General features: G+C 51.0%; 1 protein-coding gene across 1 annotated transcript; it reads right to left on the bottom strand.

Annotated features, from left to right (window-relative positions):
- Positions 1-2,020: 2,020 nt before the first annotated feature.
- Positions 2,021-2,718, bottom strand: LOC111139416 (histone H2B type 1-F/J/L-like). The gene has a single exon (XM_022491663.1). It carries the CDS (start codon positions 2,716-2,718, stop codon positions 2,092-2,094), a length of 627 nt encoding a protein of 208 aa, XP_022347371.1. The 3' UTR covers positions 2,021-2,091.
- Positions 2,719-11,746: the final 9,028 nt, after the last annotated feature.

Raw genomic sequence — 11,746 nt, 5'->3', positions numbered from 1 at the left:
CCCATACATACAGAAATTTCATCATGGCTATTTTACTCAAATCTCTCCCTCCTAGTTATAATTCCAAAATTTGAAAACAGTGATTTTTCATCAACATCAACACTTGTTAAGAGATGTCTGATTCATAATGAGCACTACAGAATCCAGCCCTCCACTGTGAAGCAGGGGTGTCCTGGGGGGGTGGGGTCTGTGCCCTCAGCCCTCTACTCAGGTGGACTAGGAGTCTATCTCGAGCACTTCTGGTAACAGGAAACTAGTCTCCCAGATCCACGATTCTCTGCCTGACTAATGAGCTTAAGACATAGGTTTAATAAAATGAAACTTGTCTCCAGCAGTGTGTGATTGGGCTAGCAGTAGGCAATAAAAATAAAATAGAAGCTGAAGAAACAATTCTCAGATACAATGGCATGAAAATGTCTTGTTCTGGATAATGCAAAATGCAGATTAATTTCTCAGTCTTTTCACTGCTCTGGTACACACACTTCATTATCATGAAAAAAAACAAAGAAAAAAACAACAACAAAAAAGACTGCATCTGTGTGCTCTACAGTAGGGTTGAGGCTACAGAGAAAGCCAGCAGCAGCCCCAGACAGAGAATGGGCCTGGTTGGGCCCTCTCCTCCCAGCGCATCTATAAAGGAAGATGCAGGGTGTTGAGAATTTATAATCAAGAAATGGAGGGAAATTGAGTACAGAGCCCACGTTTGTAATAGGGCTACAGCAGAGAAAGAGAAATGTTATTTACATTAAGCTGGAGGTTGGAGGAAATGCGGACAATGCGGGGTACTGACAGTGCATAGGCTTGGAGAGGGAGGGCCCAACACAGTGGTGGAATCCTCTGGGTTTGAGATCATGAAATAAACGCTCAGATCTGGAAGGCACTGGAGGAATTCCGCAGGTTTCCTGTCTGAGGCACATTTAAGAGCACTTCCCTCCCCCCATCTCAGCTAAAAATTTCAAGTCAAATTTGCTAATTACAGCGGCAGGGGCTATCCCTTTAATAAAATCTACAAAAGCAAACAATCTGCTGTATAAGAGGTTAAATGTTGATGGGAGCGTGGCAGTCACTGGAGATGGCCAGAGTCCTCTAGGGGACAAGAATCAGGGCAAGGCCCACCTGAGGGAATCGATGGTGGAATCCAAATCCTGGGAGGCCTGCTGGCTTTCAGAGACAGAATGCTCTTGGAGGTGTTCTTTGTAGTTTGAGAGTCATTAGAACAGCGGGATGTTTTTTAGGGTGAGGGCAGCTTGACCTGTCAGGCCTAGTGCTTTGGTTATGAAGGAGGCAATTATACCTCCTTTGCATATGGTTTACCTCGTTGTTTTGTTTTGTTCTTAAATGACTTCCATTCGTTTTGTTAAAAAGGCTCTTTCCACGGGGTGTTCCATGCAACTGATAAGTTACTAAAATCTACATCTGACGCTGATGATATACTACATATAAGTTGGCTAACTGAATTAAAAAAAACTAAAATAAAAATGCTCTTTCACGGTTTACTGGGCTTCTGTTAAAAGTATACACGTTTTTTGAAAAAAGAATGAGCAATGTCCTACTAGGAGGATTTTTAGCGGAGTAGGAGGGCGGAGGGCACAATCTGCCATTTTCATTTTTTCCAGCAGAAACGCGTAGTCTGCATAAAAAACTACTTAAACCCAAGACTCCTGGTTTTGGCCAGAAGCTTCTGGGTCTAGTGAGGCAACGGGAACAGGCGCCCAGCCAAGGCTGCGCCACAACACCCAGGGCCTCACTCACGTCGCGCCCAGCGTACCTGATCTCACCCATTCAGGGACAGGGGGGTTGCTGGAGGGGAGGGTGGTCCGAGGACTTCCTGGAGGTGATGCTCACCCTCACCCCACCGGGTCCCCGCCTAAAGCCAAGGCGCCCTCCCTCTTCCGCTGCTGGCTCGCTGGAGACTGACCCAAGAGGCTTTTGCAGGGTACGCGCCTTTGAAGGAGCTCGGCTTTGGCCGGGTCTTGTGCCCCAGTTCCCCCATGGAACAGCCCCTCACAATCAGACAGGATGGCAAGCTCCCTTCTGTGCCCAGAGGCGGCTCTGAAAAGAGCCTTTGGGTTCCGGGGCTGCCGGCGCGCCTCACTTGGAGCTGGTGTACTTGGTGACAGCCTTGGTGCCCTCGGACACGGCATGCTTGGCCAGCTCGCCGGGAAGCAGCAGGCGCACGGCCGTCTGCACCTCGCGGGACGTGATGGTGGAGCGCTTGTTGTAGTGCGCCAGGCGGGAGGCCTCGCTGGCGATGCGCTCGAAGATGTCGTTGACAAAGGAGTTCATGATGCCCATGGCCTTGGACGAGATGCCGGTGTCGGGGTGCACCTGCTTGAGCACCTTGTACACGTAGATGGAGTAGCTCTCCTTGCGGCTTCGCTTGCGCTTCTTGCCATCCTTCTTCTGCGCCTTGGTGACGGCCTTCTTGGAGCCCTTCTTGGGCGCGGGCGCCGAGCAAGAGGGTTCCGGCCTGGCGTGGGGGGTAGGGACGGCGAGCCAGGCGGATGGGGGCTGCAGCGGGGTAGGGGACGGATGGGGATGGCGGCGGGACAGCCGGGGCGGCCACCGAGGCGGATGGGGGCGGCGGCAGGGCAGGGGCGAAAGCGGGACGACGGGCGACGGCGGCCGAGGCGGGGCGGAGACAACGGAGGCTGAGGAGGGGGCGGCCGGGCCCCGGAACGCGCTCAAGGAGGCGGGACGAAGTGGAGGCCTCCACATGCGTAGGCTGGGCCGGCAGCACTTTTTATCGTCCCATATTCAAATGAAGGCTCCAAATCGCTGGAATCAGATTGGACAGCTGGCAGCGCCCTCTGAGAAGGTTTGCAAATAGAAGATGCCGGCTCTTCTTTTCTATTGGACGGTAATCCAGCCAATCCAAAGACGCGGCGCCGCGCGCGGGGAGTCAGGTTGAGCTTCTTTGTTCCAGGCTAGAGGGGCTTCTTTGTTTGGTCGTAGGTTCTCGATGGGACCGAAAACGAAGGGTATACGAATAGTAAAATAAAGAAGTAAAACCCGGTCTAACCCTGCGTCTCCATCACCTCCAGTCAAGGGGCAAGCGCACTTCTGAGGCCAAAGGCTGGGGAGGAGAAGCTGATCCTTATTGAGCGGAGGGGAATGGGAATAACTCGACTATTTACTTCCCATCGTTTCCTCCCCCACCCCACCCCCTCCGCGAGGCCAGTTTAAGAGCTCATGAGCAAATCCAAAGGACTTCTTAGGAAACACTTAAAATACAGTAAGGTACTTCTCTTGGAATGCAGCTGCAGGGCGACTTTCAGCTGGAGGGAGGAAATGAATCTGTGTCAAGGGAAATAGCCCTCCTTCCAGTTGCTTCTTTCAAGGCTGACTCCTCCCCTCTGCAGTGACAGGTACACGGTAAGTGCTTGATACATAGGATCTCATCGAGTCTGCTAAAATATGCTACGCTTAGGGGCACCTGCCGGGCGCAGTGGGTTGAGCTGGACTCTTGGTTTTGGCTCAGGTGGGGATCTGGGGTCGTGATCTAGGGTCGTGATTTAGGGTTGTGATCTCTGGGTGGTGGGATCCAGGCCCTCAACTGGATGCTCAAGGGATTGTCTCCTTGAAGATTCTTTCCCCCTGCCCCCCCCCCCACTCGTGGGCACACGTCGGGGGTCCACTCTCTCTCTCTCTCTAAAAGAAATAAATCTTTAAAAAAAATCCCATGGTCAAATGCTAGTGTTCTCTAACTAAGCCTTTCACTAGAACACAGGCTTATGGAACTGTTAAAAGATAAGCTGAGGCCTATTAAAAATGTTAATAATTTGTTTGAGCAAAAATGGGTGAGAATCAGGCAGAATCCAATTGAACAGATATAAAGGAGTTCCAAGGAGCAGTACAAAATGAAAAACATGTATAGACAGAACTCAACGTGAACAAGAAGTCACATAAAGCAAAGAAAGCATTATTGCAAGGTCAATTTCCTTTTACAGGACAGCAGGGGCCTATCATCTCACTGGTGCTGATCTCAGGATTCCTGACAGGCTCCATCCTGGGAGATCTGACACTTTCAAAACACTGGGTCTTGCTTAGATGTTGTGGCCCTTAGCATAAGGCACTCCATTTTGTACCTATTGTCTTGTTTTTATCAGAAGTTACCAATCCTTGAGTTGTCTCCTCATTTAATTAATTCCTATTGTAAAGTTTTGCAGGCGAGGTAAACACAACACCAGGCGAGGTAGGCACAAGGCAAGATTTATTAAAGGCACTCTCCAGTGAAGTTTCAGGGCTCAGGAGAAGGGGAGACAGGAAAGTCACTCCAGGAGGAGGTGGGCACTCTCTGGCAAGGTTCGGCGAAGTCGTGCTGGGAGGGAGTCGGAGGGGTCTTCTATGTGGACAAGGCAGGGCATGGGTTCACATCCATACATGGTAAGGTATTTGGTGATCGGAGGGCATGGGGGTGGGTGTGCTGATACTTCTGTTTCATGCATAGGTATCGGGTTACCTATGGAGATGTGACCTGGGCATACATTCTTCTGGTGGGAGAGTGGAGGGTTAAGGAAGGGGTGGGGAGCTGGAAGATGGCGACCCCTGCCGTCATTTCTATCCTTCCGCCTGCATTCCTGGAGCCACCGACCCAACACCTATGTTGTGCCCGAGTTTTCGTGTCTGAGAGACCACCAAGGAGCCAAGCACCGATGCAATCACATGAGGATTTATTTGACAAGCTTAAGCTTGGGCCCAAGTATACCCGACACAATGGAGTAGGGACTTGGACCCTGAACCAGATTACAGTCAGAGTTTTTAAAGGCAGAGTAGGGGTGGACTCGGGGGTAGGTGAGGACAAAGGGGATTAAGTCTCTAAGGAATTTTGGAAGCAAGGTCTCCAGGACCTTGAGGGGCTAGCTATTGTTGGGAGAAAGATTATTTATTACCAATAATAAAAATCTTCTCGTGAGACCCTTTAGATATATATCAGTGGGCCATATACTTGGGAATGATTCTCGACACTATCTTGGAGGTTTAGAGATAAAGGAATTGTTAAAGTAGACTTACAGGATCCTGGTTGGACCTGTTGGGGTAAGGGGTTGGTCAGGCTAGGATTGTCCTTAGCAAAACCTCAAGGTGAGGACAGTTAAGTCCCCAGGGGAGAGCCACTCTGTCTGTTTCAGGGGCTTGTCAGTAGGTAAGGAATTTTAATGACTTTTTATCTTCAGCACCTAAGATGGACCTTGTGCACTTTGATGATTTTCTTCTGCCTCTGTTTCCCACATCAGCTAAACTTGAGGTGGGATGGCCTTAATTTTCTCGGCCTCCACACTATAACCCTGAGTTAAGTTTCCCTATATGTTAAATGCCAAGAGAAAAACAAAAGCTGTTAGGAATTTCACGTTTCTCACTTACTTCAGCATCACCTGGGAAGCTCATTAGTCAGAAATGCAGACTCTTAGGCCCCACATCAAAGGTATTGACTCAGAATCTGTATTTCAAACAGCTCATATCTGGGGGGTGGTGTCACTTTCCTGGCCACTTTAATCACCCAGGGCATTCTTCAAGTAGGCCAGGAAACCTAATGGTGCCCCCAAGATGCAGTGGCCGACAGCTTCAGGGCAGTTAGCAAGATTCCTTCAAGATACCAACACAAAAGCCCTCCATATGCAAATATGTCCTCTGAGGTCCATGGGCCTCTCGACTTGTGGGTGCCTGAGCTGCTTTGGACATACTGAGCATTAACCATTTCATCTGTTTACCTTAACAATATGTAGTTGATTTAACAAGCATTTCTATAGAGCTCATATGAGCTAGCTAACCGTTTATTAAATACTTAATTCAACGTGGTGCCCATAACAAGCTTTCCAGGAGTGCACTGTCATCAACTCCATTTTACAGATGGGTAGCAGAAGGCTGAAGAAAATATGTCCCAAGTTAAAAAGCCCCTGAGGCGAGAGCTGACCCTGGAAATCAGGTTGATTGGCACCAAGCACCAAGCTAAGTGCAACCTAGGGTTTTAAATATTTTGAATAGTGAACTTCATTTCAATTTGAAGAAGGAAGGAACGCCACTCATGATGGGGTGTGTAGAAGAAAAATCTTAAAACACAAATGCTTTGCTCTGTGTTTATGACTCTGATCAAAAAAAGAGTCAGATGTCGTGTAATTTCTGCTGCTATAGAAAGATGACATTATAGATGAAATTGCACTGACTTCCACAGTCACTGATTCTGTTAAAAAGATAAAGTCTTTGAATACAAGGCACTTAAGAAAATAGAACTTGTTTCTGGGTCATTTATGCAAACCACTTTGGCGGACATCAACTCTGGGAGAGTTGCTGGGTAATGCACATAGGTGGTGAGTCTCGCCTCCCAGCACCATTGGAAGAGGTCAGAGGCCTGACCTTCCACAGGAGGTGTGCTCCCAGCAAGAAGGGCTTTCCTTGGGACTGTGCCTTTGGCTCACACTTCTCAGACATCTTCTCACAAGTCACCATTCAGAAGCTGTCCTTCCGTCTCAGTGGACACTGAGGCTGTCAGCACATTTGCGATGTCCGGGAGCAGAGAGTTTGTGCGACCAACAACCTGGTTTGGGGAGGTCGTGATATGGGTAGGGCGCAAAGCCAGGGACACCATGTGCAGAAACTCGTGTAAAATGAGCATCCTGGCATCTCATCCCAAGACTACTGAGACTTGCTGGATGACCAAGCAGGGCACTGAAGCCAGCTCAGGGTGCTTCTTGGGGCTGCTCCGGTGTGGGCCAAGGTTACAGGTCCGAGAAGCTTGTCCTGGGTGCCCCAGGCTCTATGCGGGGCTGGGGGGGTGATCCTAGCCATTTGCCCCCACAGTCCCCTCACCCACCCTGGTCCTGCCAGCCCTCAGAACGCTGGTCCTCCACCAGATCCTGCTGGGGTTTCTGGCGTCCCTGGGGTGTGGGGTAGGAGGGGAGCATGTCTAGGAAGGGCCTTGTGTAGGAGGCTGTGTTTCTGTGTAGCTGCTAAGATTTGCGAGTCCCTCTACCCGCATGTAGAGGCTGGTGAGTGCCAGAAGGTCAGGACCAGACTCTCCTGGTTGCTACTGTGGGGGTCTCTGCCAGATTCACATGCTGAAATTTAATCCCCAGGGGCTTGGTGTCAGGATGTGGGGCCTTTAAGAGGAGAGTAGGGTTACAGGAAGTCATGGTGCTGGGGGCCCCTGTGGTGGGATTAGTGTCCCTATAAGAAGAGGCAGGACAGCACTTGCTTCTCTCTCTGTTCCTTGTGAGGGCGTGGTGAGAAGGAGCCCTCTGCAAGACTTGAAGAGAGACATCACCAGGAACCCAGTGTCTGGCACCCTGATCTTGGACTCCTGACCCCTGGAACCTTGACGAGTGAATGTCTGCTCTTCAAGTGGCCTGGTCAGTGGCATTTATCCCAGCAACCTGAGCTGACTGAGACGCTTGTCCTGGGGTCAAGGGCAACATGGTGTATTGACTGATGGAACACTGTAGGGCAAGCTGAGCTTTTCTAAGAAGGAATGGAGGGAGGGGGGAGGGAGGCAGGAGGGAAGAAGGAAGGGGGCAGAGGGAGAGCAAGGGAAAGAGGGAGGAAGAGGGACAGGGAGGGAGGGGGAGGGAGGAGGAGGGAGAACAGAGAGGGAGGGGGAGGAAGGGTTGGGGAAGGAGGAAGAGGGAGGGAGAGGGATGGAGGAAGGGTTGGGGAGGGAGGGGGAGGGAGAAGAAAGAGAGAGGGGGAGGAAGGGAAGGAGGAAGAGGGAGAGGGAGGGAGGAAGGGTTGGGGCAGGGAGTGGGAGGGAGAATGAAGAGGAAGGGGGAAGGAGGGAAGGAAGAAGAGGGAGGGGGAGGAAACAGGAAGAGGGAGGGGGAGGAAACAGGAAGAGGGAGGGGGAGGGAGGTGGGGAAGGCAGAGTTGCAAGGGAAAGACTCTCAGCCCCCACACATCAGTCCAGTTTGGATTTCTCCCTAAGGCAGCCTGACTTTGTTCACACCGAGCATATATGGTGCACCTGCTTCGTGAATGCACAGCCTAATGGGAATCCTTGCTTTCTCCTTAGGACAGAGACCAGTGCCCCCACTACCAGCGTTCTTTGGCACTAACACTTGCGATTGCTATTGCATGTTAATGTCCATGAGGGTTTACAAAGACATACTTCCGACCTGCTGATTCCTGGCTCTTTGCACAGAAGCTGTGTTCCCCCATGAAGGCTGTGGGTTCCCGGAGCCCTTCCGTCCCTGTGGGTGCCCGGCAGCTGTCCTGATTTGGGTGTCATGACATTCTCTATTTCCTGGCAGAGAGTCTAAAACAGGGGGTGGGTTTTGTCCTGACAGGAGAAAGGCCAACAAGAGCACAGAGAAAGAAAACCAGGTAACAGTGGGCGCAGCTCAGCTGCCAGGGTCAGATGGCAGTGCATGGGAGTTGGGCCACCAGAGTCATTATAAAGGGGTTTGGGGGCGCCTGGGCAGCTCGATCGGTTGGGTGTCTGACTCTTGGCTTTGGCTCAGGCCATGATCTCAGGGTTGTGGGATCAAGCTCTGTGTCCACCTCTGTGCTCAGGGCACAGTCTGCATGTCCCTCTCCCTCCCTGGCTGTGTCTCCCCCCACCTCTCAGATAAATAAATAAAATCTTTAAAATAAAACATAAAAGGGTTTGGATGATAAAAAAATCAAAAATTTTCTTTCCATAACGGTTCTAGTTCATAGCGCCTGGTGCTGGAAGCAATTCCAACCTGTGGCATGAATGATTGAAGGAAAGAAACCCCTTTTGCCGTTGTGTGTTATTATTATTAATGTTACTACTATTATTTTTTTGAGGAGGAGACAGATGGGGGAAGACAGCTGGAGGGACAGAGGGAGAAGGTGAGAACGAATCCTAAGCAGGCTCCAACCCAGCTCAGAGCCCGACGCGGGGCTCGATCTCCCGGCCCTAAGACCGCGACCTGAGCCAGAATCTGGAGTCTGGCCCTTCCCTGGTGGCCTGAGCACCCCGTGTTCTTATGCACGTGACCCCATCCTTTCCAGGAGAAGGATGACATGTGGGGAGCTTTCCGCCAGCCCAGCCGGGAACGTTACTGTGCGTGGAACATTGCGATGGCAGACCCCTGCCTCCGGTGGTAAAGGGGACTCTGTCCGTCCTGGAGGAGCTCAGGCTCTTCTTGCTGCTTCCGGAGGCTGCAGAGAAGGAGGGATCTGTCCCAGCCAGTGCCCTGCAGAGGCAGAGGACACTGCCCCCAGCAGGAGGGTTAAGGGTTGGGGCTGAGGCAGGTAGGTGGCTGCCAGGACAGAGCCTGGGCTAGAGCCTGGGCTGGAGCCTGGCACAGCAAAGGTAAACCATGCTACGTGCATGCAGGCTTGTGAGGGGGGAAGAAGCTTAGCTAGCCGGCTTTCTCCTGGAGGCAGCGTCCCCTGTGCATCTGCAGACTAAGGCTCTTCTCCTGCCTCTCCTGGGGCAGGAGGCTGGGGACCCTTCCCTCCAAGGTCCTGGCCTCCTCTGCATGGGGCTCTGGGGCTCCTGGGTCCACATGTGCAGGACCCCGGATGCGACAGGGGCTACCCTGCTTTCTGTGCAAGGGGACAGGGTTTTGAGCTCGTGCAGGCCACGGTTTCTTCTGTGCACATTTCACGTTATTTTCGCAGGCAGAGGGGAGCGGGTCTGCCGTGGGATCCCAGCTTCAGGTGTGGGTGACAGACAGCAGACCATGGCGAGCAGCCGAGGGGCAAGGGATCCGGGAGCTGAATCTGAGAGGGGGCAGCAGGTGGCCCCGCTCCAGGGAGGTACCCTTCCCATCCCAGTGCCCTTGCAGGCACGCTGGCCCCTCGCCCCTCGCCGCACAGCCACCCCCTGGGCAGACCCATGGGTGGCCCCAGGCTGGGGTCAGGGCACACAGACACGCCTTCTCCTACCAGCCTTTGGCTTCCCTGGTTCTCCCATGGGCCTGAGCTCCCCTCCTCATGTGGATACCGTGTATTTCTACGACATCCTCTGTACGTATGAAAATGGAAAAATCTTGCAGTGTGTCGATGGTGAGTAGAGTGGCTTGCAGCATTAGTGGAGGTGCCAGGAGTGGGGGGATCTCCCCAGGTCTCCAAACCCAGACATGTTCATGACAGTTTCAGCTCTGCCAGAAATGGAATCTTACACTAATTGGTCAGGAATTAGCTGCTCAGCCCTGGTGAGGAAATTGGCCTGGCAGGCCCCTGCCATCCCCTCCCTGAAGGAAAATGACCTTGCAATAACCAGCTGCTTTTCCCTGCGTGACTCCGTTCTGCCTACGGAAGTCCTTCCTTTTGTCCAGCGCCTCAAATGCTGTCTGGTCGGCAAGATCGGAGCCCACCTGATGTGAATCAGGTTGCGCTCAGACACACTTTAACATTGTTTACTGTGTCTAGATTTCCCTGTTCCCAGGGCTGTTTTCAGGAGGGGGATCCCCAGAGCAGCTGGCAGCCAGGCACAGTTGCCCCCAGAACCCCTTCGATCCCACCACAGTCTGGCCACGGCCCCACTCATGTTCTGGGCTGAGCTAGGGTGCAGTGAGCTTCCAGACCCGTGTGGTCCGAGTTCCCCTCTTATAAGGACACTGGGCATGGGCTTAGGGACACCTGCATTCAGTATGACCTCTTCTTAACTGGACCACGTCCACAAAGATCTTCTCTCCAAACAAGGTCACGCTGGCAGGTTCCAGGTTACCTTTTTGTTGGATGCCATCAACCCATAACAAAGGGGTAGTTCCACCCCCTACCCTCATGGGAGTTTAAAGACACATTTCCTTTCAAGGAGAGCGTATCTGGGTCCTGCACATTTTAGCGTGCAGTAACCACCGTGCAAATCACTGCTAGGTATTTCCAGGAGCTCTCATTGTCTACCATGTTTTTATCTTAAGCTCTAGCGAAGAATTTAAGGTAAAACTGATTAAAAATGTCAAAGCAGGACATTATGCTCTAGCACAAACTCTAGATCAATGTAACGGTTAGCACAAAGGCACCCCATTCCATCGTGAAATACACAAGCGGCTCAAAATTTACACGCAAGTGGGTAAATACATATCCCTGCAGATTTTGACACCTTTTGCTCAGACACTAGGTAATCAAGTGCAAACAAAGAGGGAGATGGAAGAGAGGGGCAACGCAGCCAAGAGTTGCAGCTTTTAGGATCATGACCAGCAGGCCGAGAACTCGCTACGTTTGAGCACATGGGTCATTTACCATGTTCAGTCATGTTAAGACAGCTCAGTAAATTCCAGACTGTCCTCTTCTGCGTCCCTTCGGTGGCAAAGGCACAAGTCATGACCCAAAGTCTGGTGGCAAATTCTATATATTGGGACACTCAGTAATGTATGACTAGATGATACATCAGTTAAAAAGGAAATCTTACAGGAAATTAAAAATATTCAGATTCTAATAAAAAGAAATACTACCTAGAGAATGTACATGGTTGACTTACCTGAACTTACGAGTGAATACAGCTTTAAACACACACAAGAATGCAAACAGGCTGAGAAATGATTTTACCAGAGCATTGTTGTGAACACCTAGAAAATTTGAGAACCTAACTCCCATAGAACGACTATGTGATTACAATGTATGTTTGCTACCCACCTTTTTCTTTTCTCAGTACTTGCAATTTGTTTAATCACCAATATTCTTCTATTTTCTCCCTCTCTGAACCCAAAGTGAGACAATTTTTCTTGAAGTGGAAAACCCAAAGGGAAATAAGGCCGTTTTTATTTAAGGTGGTCTCCCGGTTTTGTGGAGGGAATCAACCTGATGGCTGTGATTTTCAGTGTCTTTTATGAACCCAGGGAAA

This window comes from Enhydra lutris, unplaced genomic scaffold, assembly GCF_002288905.1.
Source record: "Enhydra lutris kenyoni isolate GAN:26980312 unplaced genomic scaffold, ASM228890v2 scaffoldscaffold106, whole genome shotgun sequence".
NCBI classification, from domain to species: domain Eukaryota; kingdom Metazoa; phylum Chordata; class Mammalia; order Carnivora; family Mustelidae; genus Enhydra; species Enhydra lutris.
Note: the sequence above shows the minus strand (reverse complement) of the source record. Positions and strands in the feature narration are given on the sequence as shown.

Excerpts from the sequence above, each read along its gene's own strand:
- LOC111139416 (XM_022491663.1), bottom strand. The coding sequence starts at position 2,718 with ATGTGGAGGCCTCCACTTCGTCCCGCCTCCTTGAGCGCGTTCCGGGGC.